Consider the following 23,687-nt stretch of genomic DNA (forward strand, 5'->3'; position numbering starts at 1 on the left):
ATTGGTTTTGAATTTGTGTAGGAGACTTCACTGTAATTTCCCGGCACAGTAGGGAGACACAACCTGCTATAGGACAGGATAGAAAAGTACCAGCAAAATGACCATCATAAATGACAGGATTTAATATTCAAATATTTTACAGTAAAGTCCATTATCTTTCACTTCCTTTCTTCATGCCACTTCTCTATCTCACCTCCATTATTCTTTAGTAGAATTACACATTCTCCTAGGACAAACAGGATGGTAGTCCTCAGAAATGGGTGACATCATCCGATGGAGCCCAGCACGGAAAACTTTTGTCAAAGTCTCTAAAAGCTTTGACCAGCAGACTGAGCATGCCCAGCCTGCTACTATCTGCGCATCCATGCAAGGTCCCCCTTCAGTCTCTTCTTTTCCGTGGTGCAGTTGCCTTGCGGTCGTGGAGCTCTTCTTTTCTTATTTTCCTCAATCAAGTTTCGATTTCTGACATTTTTCCCTCATCAAGTCCCCCTTCGCGGTTGGTGCCCCCTCGGCATGGTAGGTTTTCTTGCTTATTTTTCCCATCTCGCGGTTGATTCCCGACTCTCTTCTCGTGGTGACCACCGGTTATCGACCGCACGCAGGGTATTTTTATGGCATCAACCAGTTTTCCCCAATGCCCCCAGTGCCCGTGCACAATGTCTATCACGGATCCGCATGAGGTTTGCATTCTTTGCCTGGGGGCTTTGCACAATGTCCGTGGGTGCCTTCTGTGTGATCAGATGACTCCCAAACAGCATCGGGTACATCTCGATAAGATGGAGAAACATTTTGGGGCTTCAAAATCTTCTCCTTCTACTCCTGCATGAGTTTCATCGATGCTGAGAGGTCGTGGGGTGCCTTTGGACACACTTCCCCTGGCAATCCCCCTTGCTAGTACCTCTAAGGATCAGGGGAACGGTGATCAATCCTTGATGGTTGACCGCTCTTCCGGGCATTGGGATCTTCTACTTCCTCAGCACCGGGGAAAGACCGGGTGAGCACCAGAGGAGATTCCAGAAGCATCGCCACCGGTTGCTATCGACACATGGCAAAGGTTCTGGGGTGGCATCGGCAGCTGCCGAGTTGCGACTGAAGCTACACTGCCCATTGGAGGCCCCATCCTCCGATGCCCCTGGTAGTCCTAGGCATTCCCCTCTGACACCGGTGCTGGGCACTGGGCCACCTCGGAGACCTGAGGAAGAGCCGGTGTCACCTTGTCCTCCTCCTTCATCAGTCCTGGCTACTCCGGTCTTTCAAGAGGAGTTAGACCACAGGATGCAGTCTGCAGTACTTAAAGCCCTCTGGAGCGTTGAACTGCCGGCCCCCATACTGGTGCCAGAGCCTCCACCTTCGATGCTAGCATTACTGCTGAAGCATTTGGATATCTTTCTGGGCACCCTTCCGATGCAACCGGTGCCCAAGGGACCATCGGTTCCCCAGCGGCCAGCGATGCCCTCCACCGGAGCCATCCCCATTCTCGGATCCTCCAAGGAGGAAGATACGACCAGTATTGTTTCCCAGACCACAGTTCCCTGAACCTGTGTCGGGTCCTTCTGGCCTTCCACAGCCTCCAGTCCCCTCTATGCCAGGGGAACCGTCAATTCCCACGATGCCCTCGAGGCCTTCAAAGCCATCGGAACCCAGAGTCAGTGCTCTTCATGGACCTCGCCCACGGCATGCTGGTCCCAGTGAGGAGGAAGGGTCTTATGACTTTAGGGGAGATTACTCCATGGACTTGTCCTCCATGTATTCAAACGACCCCTCTCGGAGCCCTCTCCTTTGGAGGAGTGGCACCAGTCTCCCCCAGAGGACTTGTCCTTTGCGGGTTTGTCAGGGCCATAGCCAAGCCATCCCCTTTCAGCTCCTCATCAAGGAGGATGCATGGCACAAAATGCTGGAGGTTCTCCAATTTGTCGACACTCCTAAGGAGATTAAAGTGGTCCCTATCCATGATATTTTTAAGGAACTCCTTCTCTGCATGTGGGAGCACCCCATTTCCATCTTCCCCATCAATAGCAAGGCTGACGCAACCTACCTAGTGCAGCAGGCTGTGGGGTTTGACAAGTGGCAACTTCCCCACCAGTCAATGGTTGTGGAGTCCGCTTTGAAAAAGGCCTAGTGCTCCCACACCCATGCCTCTGCTCCTCCGGGACACGAGCATAGGGAGCTGGATGCCCTGGGGAGAAAAGTCTTCCAAGGCGCCATGCTGGTGGCCCGCATCGCATGACCTAGTACAACCGCAATCTCTGGAAAAGAGCCCAAGATTTAGTGGAGGGCCTTCCTCAACAACAACAGGAAGCCCTTTCCGCCATTGCCCTGTTGGGTCTTGAGGCAGGAAAACACGAGTTGCATTCCACCTGCAATGTTTTTGAGACTGTGGTCTGCTTAGCTGCCGAAGGCATCAGCGCCAGAAGGATGGCGTGGCTCCGGGCCGACCACCCCTGCACACGTGAAAACCTCTTCGGAGATAGGTCCGGGCACAATTAAAGGACCATCATGATACCCTTCAACAGCTGAATGCTAGTGCCTCTGAGGACCTGTTGTCGGCCAGAAAGTCCTCCAGGCAGGGCCCTTGGAAGCCCTTTTATCAGCATAGGAAGTGTTATCCTCCTGCTGCCCAGGCTTGTCCATCACACACCGGTTCCAGGGGCCGTCCTCTCCAGCAGCGAGTGTCCAGACCCCAGCTGGTGCCCCAGCAAGTCCCAGCCATGGGCTTTTGACTGGCAGTGAAGGGAGCAGAAGTCAGTCAGCCATACCCCTGGGTTAGATCCCCCAGTTGGAGGCAGGCTCATGAGCATCGCCCGTCACTGGGAGGAGATAACATTGGACACTGGGTCCTCTCTGTCGTTCACGAAGGATACCGTCTACACTTCAACCAGCTCTCAGAGACCTCTCCCTCATGTCCATCGTGGAGTTCATCTGCACACTTGGTCATTCTTCAGGCAGCACTCTCTGCCCTCCTTACAGTGGGAGTGGTAGAACTGGTCCCACCCTTAAGAAGGGCCAAGGGTTCTTTTTGAGGTATTTCCTCGTTCCGAAGAGGAATGGTGGCTTACGCCCCATTCTCGACCTCTGGGCATTGAACAAGTTTCTCCTAAGAGGAAAGTTCAAGATGTTCTCTCTGGGTACGCTGATCCCGCTCTTCAGGAGACTGGCCCTGCTCCCTCTATCTCAAGGAGGCTTACGCACAAATTGCGATTATCCCTAGCCACCAGAAGTACTTCTGCTTCGTGCTGGGGAAGGCACATTACCAGTACAAAGTGCTGCCCTTCGGGTTGGCATTGGCCCCTCGCGTTTTCACCAAATGCTTAGCAGTGGTGGCCGCCTACCTCAGGCATCACTCGGTCCATGTGTTCCCCTACCTGGACAACTGGCTGTTGAGGAGCGATTCTCGCTCTGCAGTCTTACCTGCTCTGGCCTTGATGGTGCACACCCTGCAGGCTGTAGGGTTTGTTATAAACTTCCCCAAGTCGCATCTTTGTCCGTCCCTTCAGTTGGACTTCATAGGTGCCAGGCTGAACAAGGCACAAGCAAACGTTTTTTGCCTAGGGACCAGGCGATCGCCCTTGCCTCGCTGACTACCCTAGTCCGCAACAGTTGGAGGGTACCAGCCCGCCTTCTGCTCCGCCTACTGGGCCACTTGGTTGCCTCTGTCCATGTGACTCCTCTGGCTCACCTCTGTATGAGGAGAGCCCAATGGACCCTACGGTCCCAGTGGCAGCAGGCATCTCAGGATCTTGAGGTTCCGGTCACAGTTACGGATCTTCTGCGGTGTCTCTGTCATGGTGGGAAGATCTTTCCAACCTGGAAAAAGGTCTTCCTTTCAGCCCTCCTCGCCCCAGGTGATCCTCAGCACCGATGCTTCCACTCAGGGCTGGGGAGCCCATGTTAACAGTCTCCACACGCAGAGCCTCTGGACTGCCGCCAAAGCCCACTGTCAGATAAACGTTCTGGAGTTTTATTTTTCTGAAGAGACACTTCTCAACGCTGAGAAGTGTTTCTTCAGAACTCTGTGATAAGACTTATTCATTATTAATTCAGAAGATACATTTGAAAATATCAGCAAGCCGGTGATATCCCGAAAGCTGAGTAGACATTATCCCCTGATGCAGGCGGTAGGACGGCCGCCGAAACGCCATGGTGTCGGGTGTTCTGTAAAACAGGTTGTTGTGGGTGTGCTGCAAGACAGGCCACATTGAAGAAGTAAAGTGGATGACCATTAATTGCAATGGACAGTGATTTAAAGTGACTTTCTTTTCAAGTGTCCTGTGAGACAGATTTCGTTTGGGAAGTGGCGTCTGAGACCATAAGTGGTTATTGACAGTCTTTTACATTTAAAGTGAACTCCATATGAGAAATAATCAACTTTGATCAGCAAAAATTTTTTCATATTTGAAGCATCATTTTTGGAACATTTGAACATGTGATCACTAATTCATCTGCGGGAAGTAAAAAACATATGATTCATGGACTGAAGTATTCACACTTACTCTGATGGTTACAAAGGAATTTGGGGTAGTGGTGATATATGATTTTAAGGGTATGTATGAATGGGGTAAAAGTATGCATGAGTGATGCGTGTGGTGTGAATGGGGACTTGGAATATGTTGTTGATCGATGTATGGATGAAAAACAATATATATCTTTATTTGGATGTTTTATAGGCATAATATTTATACATGAGGTTGTGGTTTAATAAAGTAATTTTTTCACTTAAAAAAATGATTCATTTGCTTTGATATAAATTAGTGAGCAGGGACAAATATGTGATGGCCTGTATAATGTAGATCCATATTTGATATATCACAGGCGCAATGCGGTTTTATATGGTGTTGATTGACTGGTTTCCACTTCTACAGGATCTGTCGGTATGGCCACCCATCCGGCTGGGGACAGCTCCCAATTTCATCTCGCAGAGTCAGGGTACCCTGTGCCATCTGAACCTCCAGGCACTGGCCTTCATGGCCTGGATATTGAGCGCTTAGTCCTTCAATCTTTGGTGCTCTCAGACTGCGTCTCCAAGGACCTGGTGGTGTCTTGCCTGAAGTGGAAACGGTTTTCCATCTGGTGTGCGGGTCATGATCTATTTATTTATTTATTTATAACTTTTATATACCGAGGTTCAATTAACAGAATTAATTATCACATCGGTTTGCTAGATCCTTTCTCATGCCCCCTTCCCCACCTATTGGACTACCTTTGGCACCTGTCCAAGTCTGGGATCCAGGTCAGCTCCGTCAGGGTGCACCTTAACGTGGTCAGTGCGTACCATCAAGTTGCCTCTGGCAAGCTCGTTTCGGTCCCTTAGTGGGCCGTTTCATGTGGGGCCTCCTCCAGCTCAAGCCCCCTCTTTGGCCTCTGGTTGCATCCTGGGACCTCAATGTGGTCCTCACACGGCTCATGCGACCTCCTTTTAAGCCGCTGCACTCATGCGACCTGAAATTCCTCACCTGGAAAGTCATATTCCTGGTAGCAGTTACTTTGGTTCGTAGGGTCAGTGAGCTTTAGGCCCTGGTGACATTCGCACCATACACAAAGTTCTTTCACAATTGTGTGGTCTTGCGTACACACCCGAAGTTTCTGCCTAAAGTTGTGACTGATTTTCATATCAATCAGTCTATCGTTTTGCCCACCTTCTTTCCGAGGCCTCACTCACATCTGGGAGAATGGACTCTTCACACCTTGGACTGTAAAAGAGCCTTGGCTTTATATCTGGATCGCACTGCTGGCTACAGACTGTCCACCCAGCTCTTCGAGTCCTTTGATTCCAACAGGCTGGGAATGGCAGTGGGTAAACAGACCCTGTCAAACTGGCTTATGGATTTCATTGCCTTTTGCTATGCACAAGTGAGCCTTCCACTAGCCAGCCGCGTGAAGGCTCACTCTGTGCGGGCTATGGCAACATTGGAGGCTCATTTATGTACAGTCCCCATCGTCGAAATCTGCTGGGCCGCAACCTGGAGTTCTTTTCTTACATTTGCGGCTCATTATTGCTTGGACAGGGATAGATGTCAGGACAGCACCTTCTGTCAATCTGTCCTCCGCAACCTGTTCCAGACCTGAACCCAACTCTCCATGCTTGGGAAACAAGACAGTCCTCTGCTGACCTACAGAGTCGCAGATGTTGTGCCCATTGGCACCTTGTTTGATCGCTGTTGGTCTCTTCTGTTAACAGGGACAGTCTGGAACTTGGTACTCACCCACTTGTGAGGACTACCATCCTTCTTGACCTAGGAGAAAGCGCAGTTGCTTACCTGTAATAGTTGTTCTCCCGCCTGCCTCCCCACAGAGTTAGGTTCTCCTCCGTTTTTTTGTTTTATTTTTCGCTCGTAGTTTTTCTCTGTTACGAGACTGAAGAGGGACCTTGTGTGGTCACGCGGATAATGGCAGGTTGGGCATATTCAGTCTGCTGGTCAAAACTTCTAGAAACTTTGATAAAATGTTTCCGTGCCGGGCTCCATCAAATGATGTTGCCCACTTGTGAGGACTACCATCCTGCTGTCCTAGGAGAACACTTGTTACAGGTAAGCAACTGCGCTTTCTTCACATGGATGTTTGAGTGTGTGTGGGGGTGGTGGATATAGAGGGAGTTTGTGTGTGTATATAAGTGAGAGAGAATCAGCGTGTATGAGAGAGAAGCTTTGTGAGTATGTGTGTGTGTGGGTGTGTGTATGTGTGTATATATATATATATATATATATATATATATACATATATATATACCCAACATATAACATTGAGAGATCGGGCCTTCTCCACAGCAGGTCCCCCACTATGGAACTCAATCCCCTTAGAATTAAGACAGGAACCATGTCTCCCAACCTTCAGAAAGAGACTGAAAACATGGCTGTTCATGAAAGCATTTCCAGACACTTAATGATTCACTTCCATCAAATGCAGCAATACTGAACATTTTCTATCAAATAGAAAATTTATTTAATAGAACATTTATTTAATAGAACATTTTCTATTAAACTGAATCAGACACTACCAACCAATCACTACAATGATTTACTTCTTGTTAAACTTTTTATCTTTCCTCTAACTATAATCCCAGTTAGAATAACCCCTGTTTTATTGTAACTTTTTCTTCCATGCACTTGTTATACTCTTGTAATGTATACTCTCTTGTTTTAGTTATGTACGTTATAATGTATTGCTCACCCCTTGTTTTATGTAAACCGACATGATACGAACTTCCGTGAATGCCGGTATAGAAAAACAAAAATAAATAAAAAAATACAAAATAAATATATACAGGTAGTCCTCGACTTACGACGTTGATCCGTTCTTACGCAGCGTCGTAAACCGAATTTCGACGTAAGTCGGACCATACGTTCATACAGTACTGTACTGTAAACACTTAGCCTATACTAACACAGTTAGTTAGTAATTATCAATAAACACACAAGTACAGTAAAATATTGTGCAGTAGGTTTAATAATGAAATACTGTACAACAGTACAGTCATAAACAGTGTACAGTACTGTAATAAAAAAAACTGTAGTACTTACGTACTGTACTGTAAAAAACAGAGAACAATTCCAAAGAGAGAACAGGCTTATTGGGAGGAAGCTGCAGAAGGTGCTGGAGATACTGGGGCAGCCGAGTCAAGATTGGCAGGTGAATCCAGAGGGATAGGTGAAGTAGAGGGTACAGGTACAGGATCTGTTGCAGGTCTTTCTACCTTCTTAAAGTACTGCTGTAGGTTAGCCTGGAAGGAGACCATCTTCTTCTCCTCCAAGATCTCCTTGTAACACCTAAGGGAATCCATGACTCCTCTGGCAACCCTAGTGTACCTTTCCGTGTCGTGATCCTCAGCCTCAAACCTTGACAACCCTTTCTCTATCAAGGCAAATCCTCCTGCCAAGCCCTGCCTTGTAAATCTCTTGGGTTCTGGGGTTGGTACATCTTCCTCTTCCTCTATCATCTGCTTCTCCAGTTGAATGAGGTCCTCAGAAGATAACTCCTCTCCATGAGATGCCAGTAGCTCTGTGACATCATCCTCCTCCACCTCCAGATTCATTGTCTTACTCATAATAACAACGTTCTTTATGACAGTAGTCACTGACTCTTGAACCCCTGTGAAATCATTCACAAACTGGGGACACAGCTTTTTCCACACACCATTCATACTGGTCTGCTTCACCTCATCCCAGGAATCGGCAATGTTCTTCACAGCATCAAGGATGTTGTATGCTTTCCAAAAGTCCTTTAGAGTCAAGTCCTTATTCTTTTCTGTTGCTCCTAAAGCATTACCAATGACCCTTCGGAGGTGGTAGGCTTTGAATGTAGCAATGACTCCTTGGTCCAAAGGCTGTATTAGGGCAGTGGTATTAGGTGGAAGGTAAACCACCTTGACATTAGGGTGAAAGTCATCCAGATGGGCAGGGTGTCCAGGGGCATTGTCCAGAATTAGCAACACCTTAAAGGGGATATCCTTGGAGGTACAGTACTGCTCCACGCCTGGCACAAAATGGTTGGTGAACCAGTCCTCAAACACTGCAAATGTCACCCATGCCTTCTTATTAGACTTCCAGATGACTGGTAGTTGACCCTTGGAAATGCCCTTGAGTGCCCTTGGATTCTCAGCCTGATACACTAGCATGGGCTTCAGTTTGTAGTCACCAGCAGCATTGCCTCCAAGAAGCAAAGTCAGTCTCTCCTTGCAGACTTTATGACCTGGTGCTGACTTCTCCTCCTTGGCGATGTACGTACGGTTAGGCAAACGCTTCCAAAACAAACCTGTCTCATCCACGTTGAACACTTGTTGAGCCCAGTAACCCCCCTCCGTAATTATCTCAGCCAATGCTTTGGGAAATTCACTTGCTGCTTTCTCATCACCACTAGCAGCTTCACCTTGCACTTTAATGTTATGGAAGTTGGCACGATCCTTAAACCTCATAAACCAACCTCTACTCGCCACAAACTCTTCTCTTTCACTTCCTTCCCCCTTTTCTCTTTTCAATGCCTCAAACAATCGCCTAGCCTTCTCCTGAATAACCATAAGGCTCACAGGGATACGGCGTTGATTTTGGTCTTCCAACCACAGCACTAATAATCTTTCCATCTCAATAATAAGCCCACTACGCTGCTTTGTTATTACTGTCGCTTTCATAGGAGCAGATCCTTTCACATGTTCAAGGATACGATCTTTATCCTTGATAATCGTAGCAACAGTAGAACGACTAAGTCCTAATGACCGGCCAATGTCTGTCGCCGTTTCCCCCTTATAAGATCTCTTTATGATATCTAATTTCACCTCCATGGTGATGGCCTTCCTTTTCTTTGATGCACTGGCATCAGAAGAGTCTGGCTTACGTTTGGGAGCCATAATGAAGGGTGATATGGCTGGCAGGAGACGCACAACCACGTAAGTCAGAATAAGACGTCCGTCGTAATAAAGCGTCGTAACCATAAGTCGGAATAAGGTGTCGTAATAAAGCGTCGTAACCATAAGTCGGAATAAGGCGTCGTAATAAAGCGTCGTAACCATGAAACAACGTAACTCGAGACCGTCGTAACCCGAGGACTACCTGTATATATGTATGTATGTATGTATGTGAGAGGGAGGCTGTGTGTGTGTGTGTGTGTGTGTGTGTGTGTGTGTGAAACCCCTCAGCTGCCTGCTGCTAATGCCCACTTGCAGGTCACAACCATGTTCTCCCTCCTTCAAGTGCTGCCATGGTTCACCTCTGAACCTGTTAGATGTAATGATTACTGCCACTGGTGTTGCTCGGATTCACGCCCCCACCACTGTAACCCAAAATTGCCACTAGTGCCACAAACTGCCCACATGGCCTGAGTCCACAGCCCATAAACTGCCCCTCCTTCAACATGGCACCCCCACCAGTGTCTCTAAGGTCCATGACCTGAAACTCACCTGCCTCTTACCGGTATGACCTGTCGCTATTTGGGACACTAGGGCCCAACTTAGAGCCCTGCTCCTTTCTGCTGACAGTGGTGAGATGTTTGCTGTTATTATGGCCTTGTTAGTGAATGGGATTAAGGGGAGGGGGGGGGGCAGGGGGAGTTCAGCTGTATCAGTGGTGGCAAAGTTCCTAATTTTGTGCTTTATTTTCAGTGGTGGCATTTTGCACTGGGATGGAAGACAAGTAGAAAAACACTTCCTGGTGTGTCTGCCGCCTCCTCCCACCCAGGAGATACAGCCATTCAAAAAAGATACCATGGCAAACACATTTCCTGTTTGGTTTGACCAGTAGGAAGTTTCCTTTCCCAGTGTTTGCTTTCACCAATTGGAAACCTCCTAGAACAATACAGATAAACAGACACTGTCATTTATTCATTCTCGACATCTCTGCCGCGTTCGACATGGTAAACCACACTATCCTCTTAAACCGTTTAATGGAAATAGGCATATCCGGCTCTGCACTGCTCTGGTTCACATCCTTTCTGAACAACAGACACTACAAAGTCAAAATAAATGACAAAGAATCTCACTCCATTCCATCAAACCAAGGCGTACCTCAGGGTTCGTCACTTTCCCCTACCCTGTTCAATATATATCTACTCCCTTTATGCCAGCTACTCAATAGTCTCAATCTCACCCACTTTATATACGCGGACGATGTTCAAATCATAATCCCCATCTCGGACCCCATCTCTACTCTAAATTTCTGGAACAACTGCTTACAAGCCATCAACCTTCTGCTCTCTAGTCTCAACCTGGTCCTAAATACTTCCAAAACGGAACTACTGGTTATCTCCCCTAGTGACAACAACCCCCTCGCAAATAATGCTAGCATCCCATTAGCAAACCAGGTCAGAGATCTTGGGGCCACCCTTGACTCTAGAATGAATTTCAAAAAATTCATTAACGCCACAACCAAAGAATGCTTCTTCAAGCTACAGGTCCTGAAGCAACTTAGACCGCTCTTACACTTCAAGGATTTCCGTTCGGTGCTTCAAGCCATACTGTTTTCAAAGATCGACTATTGTAACGCTCTATTACTTGGTCTCCCCGCTTCGTCCACCAAACCTCTTCAGATGCTGCAAAACGCAGCGGCTAGGATCCTTACAAACACTCGTCGCAAGGACCATATCACACCTATCCTAAAAATCCTACACTGGCTGCCCATCCAATATAGAATACTTTTCAAGGCTCTCACCATCATCCACAAATCCGTCTACCAGCAATCCACTCTCCAACTCACCTTCCCACTCGAATTACATACTTCCGCAAGACCGATCAGAACTGCCTACAAAGGTTCGCTCAAGGCCCCCCCCAACAAATCATCTGTCCACAACTCTATTCACAAGCGTGCTCTTTCAACAGCAGGTCCACTACATTGGAATTCACTTCCCCAAGACTTACGCCAAGAACAATGCCATTCAACATTCAGAAAGAAATTGAAAACCTGGCTGTTCGCAGAAGCCTACCGCAGAAGGATCTCCTCAACCATCACTGTCTCTCATTCTCCCACCCCTCCTTAATCCCTACCCCCCCCTCTTTTCCCTCTCCCCTTCCCCCCCACCCAACCTCACCCTTTCCTTCTCCCACTGGACATACCATGCTAATAACTGCCTAGGATAAATCTATGTTTACGTATCTTATAGTTTTTGTTGATTATATATTTATCTCTCTCTAATTGTTTCTTAGTTTAAATTCTGTACTGTCTTCCATTGCCCAGGTTTTACGCTCCCTGTTTAATGTAACTTTACTTTCTACCTTGATGTTAATTGGTTTCCCCTCAGTTACATTGTAAACCGGTACGATAAGACCTAGTCTTGAGCATCGGTATAGTAAAAGAAATTAAATAAATAAATAAATATTTATTTTATAGGATAACTAGGAGAATACATTAAACGTTACTTTAATTTTCTGCAGTAACACTGAAATATTGATCAGATATTTTGAATTCTAGTACCCCTTTAATTGCCTTTACTGAAAAGATTCTGTTTTGTACAATTGCATACTACAAGGAGATCGTGCAGAGGGTTTTACCCTGAGAGATTGCCCTCTTACAAAATTGTCTCTCTCACAGTAGCTAAAAGGCTCATGCTTATAGCCAGATTAAAAAGAGGTGTTCCCAGGGGTGTATTTAGATAAGACCTCTTTATAATCTGGTGTCCACAGTGTGTGAATATTTGGGCTTTTAGATGTAGGTGCACTGTTTTATCCCTGATCTGTGGCCAGGACAAATAGAAGGTGCAAATGTATGCGGCCGCTTCGTATGCACGTACCCTGTATAGGCGGTTTTGAGAGAGAACTACCGAGATATAAATTAGCTGCAAGGTGCATGTGTACCAAAGTGTGTGCGTACTGTTTATCTCTGCAGGTTGCTCAGCACTGCCCCCTGCACGCCTTACTGTGTATTATTCCCCCCCAAATTCATTAAAGCTTTCATAAACATGATCATTAGGCTTATGTCTTATAGCTGAATGTAAACACAAAACAACATTCATTTATTTATTTCAAGCTTGTTTTATGATTGGCTATAGAGTCCTGATCAGACTGCTTAAATTGCAAATGTCTTAAGGAACCATTTCTGAATTTTAATGGGCTCTGTTAATTACGTAAGCCAAAATTGATTTTCTATGATAGGCCTCCTGTTTCATTCACCAGAGGCATTTCTGTGCCTGCTCTCTAGTCTGAGATCTGATGCTGAGTTGTAGCTTACACAGAAATCTGAAACAAATGGTGTGATGTTCAAAGCCACCGTGTAATAATTATAGGAACTACTCAATGTTCGTAATTTCTTTACCTGCTGTTTTTTGACCCCCACTGCATAAGTTGTTGCACAGATCTACTGCCAGTCATGGTCTTTCTTGACCTTTTCGCCAAAGATATGGTCATGTCCCAAGGCCATTTTGTACATTGAGCAAGACTTGCTGATCCCTATTTCAGGTCAGGCAGCAGTTGGGTGAGATGAAGAACCATGTACACGATGGAGAAGCAGTTGGGTCACAGACTGACCGAACTGAGCAAGAGTCTGGCGAGCTTAGGGTGGTGAGACAATTTGTGCATGTGGGCATGCCTCATTAACACATTTGCTTTGTCTCACTGACTTCATTTCCCATTGTATTGAGTGATGTGCCTTTTAACCAGTTTTGGGATGTGTGCATATGGTGATCTTTCAACATTGTTTAATCCAGGCAAACAAAATTAAAAATTCTAGAACTTGAAAAAATTAATTTTTTAAAATTGCCTACACTTGTTGACTTGACGTTGAGGGGACAGGGATGGAGATCTTTCTTTTAAAGGGGCAGTGTTCCATTTCTGTTATCCATATATGGTAAATATTGATATAAATGGCAAATTTCTGTTTTAGTAGGCTGTCAACGATATTAAATTAAATGATAGTGTACAAAAAGAAAATTCATCATTTTCATACCTTGTAAATCTTTTAATTATTCAAGTCAATGGTTTCAATTCAGTCCTTGGGGCACACCCAGCCAGTCTGGTTTTCGGAATATGCACAGTGAATATGCATGAGATATTTGCACGCACTGCCTTCACTGTATGCAAATCTATCTCGTGGATATTCATTGTAGATATCCTGAAAACGTGACTTACTGGGTGTGTCTTGAGGGCTGGGTTGAGAACCAAATCCTTAATAACAATATTTTGCAACCATAGAACTATCCCTGTAAGAAAATCTGATACCTGCACATGATTTACTGACACCATATTTTTTTCTTTGAAATCAGCATGTAGATTAGAACAAACATTTGGGCCAGTCTGATGGCTTTGAGTGGCATACAGAGGACCTGAGTTTGATTCCTGGGTCAGGTCTTCCATTTCCTGGGTTGACTGGAACTGGCAATGCTGTGGAGGTAGCATTTACAGCCCCTGAGGGGAGAGAGTCCCAGGCATTCTACAACAGCGACACTTGGAGGCCGGACTTAGTGCCCATGATTACAGAGTTCCGGAAGGCACCTGGGGGTGTGGCCTCCAGCTGAAGGCTGTCTCTGCAATGATTGGGCTTAAGTGAGTTGGGAGGAGACACAGAATAAGGGAAAATTCCAGAATAGTAACTCATTAAGGCTTATGAAGCTGTAGTGCACTAGAGGCTGGTTATAATTTGAACTGGAAGCCCAGAGTAGCAGGAGGAAACTGCCAGGCCAAACTCTACTCTCCAAAATCAAACAAAACAAAAACACTGAACTTTTGTTTAATGCCATGATCATAGACTGAAGGAATTTTTGGTGCATCTGTTTGCCTAACATTTATCTTCTCTTTTTAACACTGTAGCTTACTAATATACTGGGAAACCTTTCTTCCAAGCTCTTTCTCTGCTTTCCGTATCCTGTCAACTGTAGAGTTTCAGAGCTTTTTGTGTTCTCTTATTTCACATGCTTTCTGTTGTCTTCGATGGACAATAACTTGACATCTATCGGGACACCATTAATCTCTTTGATTTTTGTTTTTTGCAGTTGGAATCCCAGATGGAGCAAACTGAAGCAAACTTAGTGGATGAGCAAGCACTGCGGCAAAAGTTAGCAGAAGAATTTGATGAGGTAACCTGTTTTACATGTCTTCGAGTTTCTTTAAATGCTGCTGTTTAGATGAATACCATTTCCTAGAATATGGCCCAGATACCTAATGCCAGATATCTGGGTGCTTGCTTCGTATTATCCCTTTCTCTTCTTTCTTCTAGAGAGTACAAATTTGGTTCAGTCAGTCTTTCAGTAGATGGCTGTGCATGTATTATTAAATAAAAGAAATTCAAAATTTTTGCTTTATATTTAGCATTGTACCAACTTAAATATGTTTTTAAAATTAATTTCAGTTGTTTTTGTACAGTAAATAAGACCAATGATGTAATTTTTAAATGCAACGTTTCATTAGCATCAAAGTTAGTGTAAAAAAATATGAAGGAAGTAGGGGATAAAATATACGAACACAACATAGGAGCCCAATTACTCAGCACTACTGAACCAGGTAAGTAGTGACTTATTTCGCTAATTGGCGGGTGCTGAATATCCGGCTACATTCAGCAGCTGCCACTTAGCAAAATAAGCCATTTATCCAACTAATCAGATAGCTGGATATCTGTTAGGCAGGCAGTAGGCGGATAGGGTTGGTGCTACTTATCTGTCTAATCTAGCCAGATAAGTTGCGATATTCGTACTTATCTGGTTAATTTAATTGGATACATTAGACCTGCCATAGAGGAGGTCTAATTTACTGGATTTAACTTGTCTGGCTAAGTAGAAATTTTTGATGGGATATTCAGCACCATAGCCTTGCTGCTGAATATCCCATATAAGTTAGTTGGCTAACTTACATACGGGCTGATACAGAAAACTTCGCGGGAGAGCCGGCGAGCGCCCGCTCTCCCGTCGCGCACCCAGGCCACTCTCCTGGGCGCGCAATTCAGGAAGCCCAGGTATGCAAATTAGGACCCGTGGTAAAAAAGAGGCCCTGGGGCACTAGCGTGACCCTAAGCGCCTCCTTTTTGACAGAAGCGGCGGCTGTCAGCGGGCTTGACAGCCGACGCTTAATTTTACCAGCGTAGGTTGTCGAACCTGCTGACAGCCAGGGGTTCGGAAAACGGAAGCCGGCAAAATTGAGCGTCCATGTTCCAACTCACGGGCCGCGGGCAGATTTTTTCTTTTTTTAGATTTTTTTTCTTTATTTTTAATCTTTGGGGCCTCTCTGTACACTTTCCCGGTGCCGGCTGAAATTAACTCCTGCCTTTGGGCAGATTTTACTTTCTGAATCACGCAGGAATAACTAATAGACCCATCAACATGCATTTGCATGTTGTGGGCACTATTAGTTTCGGGGGGGGGGGGGGGGGGAGTTGGAAGCACGTTTTCCACGCGCTATTACCCCTTTCTGTATAAGGGGTAAAAATAGAACGTCGAAAACACGCGTCCAAATGGGGGCTAACAGTGCGCTCCGCCTGAGCGCACTTTACTGCATCGGCCCGATATTTAGTTTTAAATATCTAACTCCAGATGTCTAAGCCAGTTTGGATGCTTCCTGAACCCTTCCTACTCAAAAGAAAAAAAAACATAGCTTATGAGACACCAACAGTCAGAAAGGAAGAAGAAAAGTGTGCCTTTGCTGACCTTATACATAGTTGTTTAAGAAAGCTGGTCATGAATTTTGAAATTATTTTATTTTCCTTTGTCTTAAACAAAATTAAAACAAGGCCCAGAAATCAATATGCAGTTTGCAAGCTGAACTGGAGAACTTGAGAACAACAGGAGATTCTGCCATTTCTAACACAGAAGAGGCTTTAGAGCTTAAGGTAAATCTGAAGATGAGAATGTGGCTAATGAAATTATTTTGCTTTTTTTTTCTGTAAGTCAGTTGCAACACATGTGAATTGAAAAGTTAACATAACTAATTATTCAGAATTCTGTGATGCAGAAGTCACAAATCAGGTACTCAGAACCTGAATTTTGGGGCAAAACTTGATAAATATGGTTGCCATGTTGGTATCACTTGAATGCATGGGCAAAATTTGCTGAGAAATTCCCCCAAAAGATTTGAGGCTTGCTGTCATCTGGTTTAGGCCAGTAGTGACCTTTAGGCATTGTCACCTGAAGACTGCTTGGTGGCCTATGTGACAGGTGTTGGTGATCTCAGTCCGTTTCTTATTGATTCCCAAACTGCTAAAATGAAATCAGTTCGGCATCTTTCTTAGCATATAAAGAAAAGAATTGAACGGACATGAGAACAGGATTATCCTATTTTGTTAATGGGTGATGCCACCACAGGGTTGAGGCACTTTCAGGTCGATACAGCAAGGCCGTGTTAGAAAGAGTGCGACAGTGCCGGGCGCACCCTCGTTCCCCGCACGCACAGTCCTGCTCACATACCGCTCGATACTCTATTCAAATTGCTTGCAAATGCAAGCCGCGTCTGCCAAGCGTCAGGCGAAGGGTTAGGCCCGCACAACCCATTTTACTGTATAGGCGCTTAATACAGTGCCTATACAGTATCCTGGGTGCGCTTGTACCTGTCATTTCAAATGTCATTTCAACTGACATTTGAAATGACAGGTACCAGGAAGTGGATGGTTCCCCCCCTCCCGGGAGCCAGCGGGCGCGCGTTTATCCAGGCGGCGGCAGCGGGAGCCGGCGGGCGCGCATTCAACCGGCGGGCTGTCATCGAAGCGGGAGCCGGCGGGCGGGTGATTGTCAGCCCTCTCCCCTCCTCCCGAAGCAAGGCGCGAAAGCAGCCTTGCTCTGGGAGGAGGGGAGACAGGACTGGCAGTGTAAAGCGACGAAGCGGCGAAGCGACTTACTTTTTGCAGCCCCTCCGGACATCGGACGACCTCTCCTGCCTCCAGCTGCTCGCGAAGATGGACGCCTGCACGGCCGCTGAAGACGTGACGTCACGACGTTTGGCGTCACGGCATGTGATGTCACGTCTTCAGCGGCCGTGCAGGCGTCCATCTTCGCGAGCAGCTGGAGGCAGGAGAGGTCGTCCGATGTCCGGAGGGGCTGCAAAAAGTAAGTCGCTTCGCCGCTTCGCCGCTTCGCCGCTTCGTCGCTTTACACTGCCAGTCCCTTCTTCCCTCCTCCCGGAGCAAGGCTGCTTTTCGCACCCTGCTTCGGGAGGAGGGGAGAGGGGACTGGCACGGGGAAAGCCACGATGTCCGGAGGGGAGCTGCAAAAGTAAGTCGCCGAGCGTAGGATTGCCTGTCCTCTCCCCTCTCTCTTGCAACTTTTTTTTTCGCTTTTTTTTTTGCTTCGGGAGGAGGGGAGAGGACTGGGGCTGCCCCGGAGACCAGCATCCATGGACGCGGCCAGGGCAGGTGAGTGGGGGCTGGGGGAAAGCTTGCCGCCTACCCTTACCCCTGCCTCTAACGCAGGGGTAAGGGTAGGCGGTAAGTTAGCAGGTTAAACGCGCGGCAAAACGGCAGGGTAAAATAGCGATAGTCGGGGCGCGGGTTACTGGATGCTAGGGAATAGCTAATTCGCTCGTTTACATGCAATATACATGCCGCGTGCGGAAGGGGTTGCCCGGGGATTTTAGGATGCGATAGGAGTAGGTTAAAGGGGATAGTGTATCGCAGGAAGGGCTAACGCGGCCGGAAAGTGAGTAGAACGCGAGTTAGGAGCGGGGTAAACGCGGCCGCACTTTACAGTATTGAGCTGTTTGATAGTGCAGTGTGGGCAGGCACATGCTGATATTGCCTAAGCTCAATCTGGCACCGTTTGCAGGCTCTAAATTTACTAGAATAAACTGATTTTAAAAGGACTTGCTCTTTTGTGATGACTTACAACTTCCATTTTTGAGTTTTGGGTAAAATTTTTAAACGCTTTTGTCAGGTATCTCATGATAAGATTTATTAAACCCATTAGGAAATATTTTGGTAGAATATTGGTTCAAACATGTCTGTCACTGCTCAGTTTTTGTTCAACTGCCAAAGTGAAAATTTCCACAAAACTGACACGCTAACCGGAAGTGTTCTTGCTGCTTGATGTGAGTTCCATCTGTGTTGTCTTCATACCTCCTTTATATTCAACACTGGGATCCAGTTAAAGTTAAACCTCCAGGGCCTCCAGTCACAAATCAACTGTTATTTATTGTGAAATCAAGGGCCCCATGCTACTAGGTTACAGATTTCAAAACGCAGATTTAAAACATGGCCTAACAGAAATTCTTTGCATAGTGAATTTACTGGGAATCCTGGGTGTTATTGTTATCTTCCATGTGCTATTTTATAGGAGAGACTTGATAAAGAAAAGAAGCTGACAAGGGATTTGGGTCAAGCTGCTACCAAACTACAACAGCTTCTGAAGGCTACCCAGGAGCAGCTGGCTAAAGAGAGGGAAACAGTTAAGACATTGCAAAATCAACTTCAAGACGCGGTATTTAATTATGTTTATATCTGCAAATATTTTTCTTTAAAACAACTGGCCCAGGATTTTAATTAATTCTGCACTGGACTCCTGTGGACTGACTGCACCTGGGAGCACTGTGGAGGGCAGCGCATACTGAACCCCGGTAGAGTCTTGGACATAGAGAAATAGTCACAGTTCCTGGAGGGACAAATGGCACATGTATTTGAGTTCCAAGGGATACTTGTTAACAGACTCCCTAACCCCTACCTACTCGCCATGGTCAGCCGTGATAAAATATTAATATGAAATTGCTTTGCATGCATTTGCATTATTCATGCATGCAAATTGCTTACAAAGCAGTTCATTGTGTAATAGGGGAGGCAACCCTGGCAGAGTCGTGCAAAATATCATGTATATCGCAAGATAATTGCTGCAATAGTGCTCTTTTGCATGATAAACAGCATCTATTGTGCATTAAACAGAAAATATTGCACAGTATACGCTGTTTAACGAGTGTTAGCACACTACTGTGCCTTGATGCATCTCCCAATAAGTTTGTACCTGAGGCAATGAAGTGTAAAGTGAATTACCCAAGATAAAAAGAAATGGTAGTGGAATTTGAACCCTAGTTTCTCTGGTTCATAGCCTCAGTTGGGTGTTACTTAGTAACATCATTCACAAGTTATCCAGTAAATATGTACCTAAAGCGAAATGAAGCTCAGAATTCCACTTTGAAAATTATCCCAGCAAAAGTATGCACACATAGTTCCACCTGCTGTTTGGTGCATATAGTTTTGCTGAGCTGATAATGTACCCAAATATTTTATAAAATATGAAAATATATACTCCCTGGAAAACCTCTCTCCTATGGAGGTAATTGTCAAAAGGATTTACGCATGTAAATGATCTTTTGAAAATTGCTATGGTATATGCTACTTTAATGTACAAAACTCCTTTAAAATTTTTCTACCATGGGCCTAAAAGAAGTCACATATAGGGGTAGATTTTCAAAGCTGTACGCGCGTAAATCCCTGGGATTTCCGCGCTTGACCGACCTTACGCGCACCGGGCCAATTTTCAAAGACCTGGTCATGCGCGTAAATCCCCGGAACGTGTGTAAGTCCCAGGGCCTCAGGAAAGGGGAGGGGGGTGGGATAGGGCTAGAGGCCCCCGGCACAGCGGCCATTTGCCACTGTGCCAGGGGATTGCGTGCCGGCAGGATGCTGGTGTGCGCATCGTGCGCGTGCCCTGAAGTAGGCGCAAAAGGTAAAATAAAGATTTGGGGGGGGGGGGACTAGGTTAGTGTAAGGGGTTGGGAAGTTCCCTCCCAGTCCGCCCCGAAATTGGAGCAGACTGGGAAGGAACTGAGGAAGGCCGTGGGTGTCGGCGCACGCAGTGGGCCAGATTTTAAGAGGTACGCGTGGGTGTACATTTGTGCATGCAACCGGCGCTCACAAATGTACGTCCGATTTTATAACATGCGTGCGCAGCCACACGCATGTTATAAAATCCAGTGTCAGCGCGCGCAAGGGGGTGCACAATTGTGCAACTTGCATGCGCCGAGCCGTGCAGCCTTCCTCCGTTCTCTCCGAGGCTGCTCCGAAATTGGAGAGGCCTCTGAGGGAACTTTCCTTCCGCCCCCCACCTTCCCCCATCTTCCCCCATCTTCCCCTCCCTTCCCCTACCTAATCCGTATCCCTTCCCCTACCTAAAACCCCCCCTTACCTTTATCTTATAAGTTGCGCCTAACTCCAGGCAGGCGTAGGTTGCGCGTACCAGCCAACGGCCGGCCTGCAATTGAGTGGCAAATGGCGGACCGCCCATGCCCTGCCCCGTTTTTCAAACCCCGGGACATACGCGCGTCCCGGGGCTTGCACGCATCGCTGGGCCTATGCAAAATAGGCTCGGCGTGTGCTGAAGTGGTTACGCACATAAATCCACCTGATTTATGTGCGTAAGCTTTGAAAATCTGTCCCAGTATTCACAAGTGTGCACCCCCCTTGCATGCGCCAACTCCCGATTTTATAACATGCACGCACCTGCACGCATATCATGAAATCGGGCGCCCATGTGTACGCACCGGGTAGTGTGCGCACATGGACGCGCACATCTCTGAAAATCTACCCCATAGTGTGTATGCCTGTAATTTTACACGTGTCGGCCCTGCAGTTTTGTAAAAATTCATTTTTGCTACTAAAACGTTACTTTCCTTTACCTGCAGAGGTTCCTTCTGAAAATTACCTTTCCCTGAAAGTAATATTCTTTTTTTTTTTTGCGCAATAACAGGTACATAGAGAACATGGAATAACAGAACATCTTTGTACATCGAATGGTCTCAATATACAGTTCACGATCAATATGCCAATCAAAGACTCTTTTACCCCCACATATCCTACCCCTCCTTCCCTCCCCACACCCCATTTCTGTTTTATGAGTTATGGTTGTATTACAGCAATAAACATACAACATTGTACAAATACACGCATGAAAAATATGAAAGTAATTTTCAAACACATTCATAGAGTGTTCCCTCCGAGGCCGCTCCGAAATCGGAGCGGCCTCGGAGGGAACTTTCTTTCCACCCCCCCGCACCTTCCCCTCCCTTCCCCTACCTAACCCACCCCCCCGGCCCTATCTAAACCCCCCCTACCTTTGTTGGCAGATTTACGCCTGCGGGCTGCTGGCGCGCCATCACCCAACCCGGGGGCTGGTCCGGAGGCCTCGGCCACGCCCCGGGCCGGCACCACGCCCCCAGTCTCACCCTGGACACGCCCCCCGGATATGCCCCTCCCCCGCCCCTTTACGAAGCCTCGGGACTTACACGCGTCCTGGGGCTGTGCACGCGCCGGCGGCCTATGCAAAATAGGCACACCGGCACGCGAGTGCCCTGCGCGTGTAAATCTGGCCGGATTTACGCGTGCAGGGCTTTTAAAATCTGGCCCACAGTGCACACATGTGAGTGTGTGCGCCAGTTTAAAAGATATCGTCATACTTTTCAGTGTTTTGTACGCATAAATGACTTTGAAAATTATCCCTTAAATCTACATTACTATCATATCAATACAGTTAGCAACATAATTGATGTGTTTAGTAATTTATGTATTGTAATTGATACATTTTATATTCCAGGGAGAAGATGATGGAACGAAAGAAGGAACATCTGTTTGACCAGTTTGGGAACTGAAAGATTGTATTCGACTAACATAAATGCCTTGCACATTCCTTAAATATCTGCTCAACTTACTGTAAATTAAAAAAAAATAAAAACCAATAGTGAGCCAAATATTTCAGTAAAAAGTATTGGAAGCATGATTATTTTTAAAAAAAAGTAATCTTAATGATGTTTTTTAAATCTGCATTCCATTAAGAAACCTCTGACTGTGTCAGGAAACAAGATTGAAATGTCTACCTTATGTATTAACAGAACACATGAATGTGTGAAAGGGAACACTATGTACCTTGTGTACATTGATCAGTGCAATTATTAGTATTTTCTTTTGTTTGGAGTGAAAGGAAGGATGAACAGAAGGTGCACAGCTGAAATGAAGATGGCCTCTACTTGTTGTAGAAGGTCCCTAGCAAAGATTTATGTGACTTTCTAGATGTCATGATGCCATTAAAATAATGTTGTAGCCAACATTGTATTGTTGTTGTATTATTTTCTATTAAAGAAGTTGGAGATTAGGAAATACAGCATGCAGTCTATAATATGTGGTTAAAGATCATCAAGAGGTGTTTATTCTCTTTTTCTATCCTATAACCCCCGTCCAGGTCGGCTCTTGAGCATGGGGGTGCACAGGGAGGCTCAGTGGTGAGGCATAACCCATGATCTCCCAGGTTTTTCTTCACACTGGAGCTCTTCTGCTCTCTTCCCAATCACTCAAAAAATCATCAAGCAGATTCTCAAATAGTTGTTCAAAAATAGTCTTTACTGATGATAGTAAGCTGGTAACAAAAAATCCAAAACCACAACACCAGTTGATCATGCACCAACATTAACAAAGTCTAGAAATCAACAGTCTAGAAATCCAGTAAAATAAACTGAGTTGCTGTCAATAATACTCCACAAAATTCCCAAATAATCAGCTCAGGAGCAGGTACACTTCCTCCCTGGGCCCTCCCAGTAACTGATTGATAAAACAGGCTATTTTCCTTTTACAACTCCTCTCTCTTCTTAGATGAGCTTCTAGTTAAAAACTCCTTGTGGGATAGACTTCTCTCAGCAACCTATTCCAAATAGTGGGACAGCTTCTTCTGCCTTTAAGAACCCCACCTGCAGACCTCTTTCTTCAGGTTACTCTCAATTTTTCCTCTGGGACAAATAAGAAATTTCATAGCATTCAGACAGGTTAATCCACAACCAGTGGATTATGCACCTCTACCAGCAGAGGGAGACGGAGCAAAGCTAATGTCACGGTATGTATACCCCTGCACTGACATCAACCTGGCAGTATTATCCATCTTCAGCAGATGGTGGACATGCATCTCCCTGCTGGGGAATGCTTAAAAAAAATTATAAGGAGAAACGAAGAAGGAAATGTATTCACACCACTCTCCTGTGGTGATACCTAATGGTCCCTCCTTCAGTTGAGTTTTCCTGAGATGATAGCTGCGGATCCTTCCTTCAATAGAGTGCCTCGGTCTGGTAGCTGGTTTTCTGGCATGGACTTAGCTGTAGAGAGAGAAACAGATGAGAGACTAGTGGGTGTAGGAAGCCGAGCACAGTGGTGAAGGCCTTTGCCCTCTCCCCCCACAGCTGGAGACCTACTCTATACTTTGCCGGGACGGGCTGAGCTCAGGTAAAGAGTAAATATAAAAGAAAAAAAAAAGGGAAGATAAATTTTAGGGATTTCGTATGGATCCTTCTGTCCTTTATTGGGTGGAATTTTTTCAAGGGCTGCAGTCTTTTCTTCAGG

The 23,687-nt window shown here is 46.0% G+C and overlaps 1 protein-coding gene across 4 annotated transcripts in view; it reads left to right on the top strand.

Annotated features, from left to right (window-relative positions):
• RRBP1 (ribosome binding protein 1) overlaps nucleotides 1-22,408 on the top strand; it is a 263,651-nt gene extending 241,243 nt beyond the window's left edge. The window contains exons 20-24 of one of the 4 annotated variants that reach the window (XM_029594481.1): nucleotides 12,869-12,970; nucleotides 14,398-14,481; nucleotides 16,125-16,223; nucleotides 18,655-18,765; nucleotides 21,901-22,408. In XM_029594481.1, coding sequence (XP_029450341.1) covers nucleotides 12,869-12,970; nucleotides 14,398-14,481; nucleotides 16,125-16,223; nucleotides 18,655-18,765; nucleotides 21,901-21,939 — 435 coding nt within the window. In that variant the 3' untranslated portion in view covers nucleotides 21,940-22,408. Of the gene's footprint in view, nucleotides 1-12,868; nucleotides 12,971-14,397; nucleotides 14,482-16,124; nucleotides 16,224-18,654; nucleotides 18,799-21,900 lie in introns of all 4 variants that reach the window. The other 3 variants (XM_029594479.1, XM_029594480.1, XM_029594482.1) reach the window with 3 other exon arrangements.
• Nucleotides 22,409-23,687: the final 1,279 nt, after the last annotated feature.

Source organism: Rhinatrema bivittatum, chromosome 3, assembly GCF_901001135.1.
Source record: "Rhinatrema bivittatum chromosome 3, aRhiBiv1.1, whole genome shotgun sequence".
Classification (NCBI taxonomy): Eukaryota; Metazoa; Chordata; class Amphibia; order Gymnophiona; family Rhinatrematidae; genus Rhinatrema; species Rhinatrema bivittatum.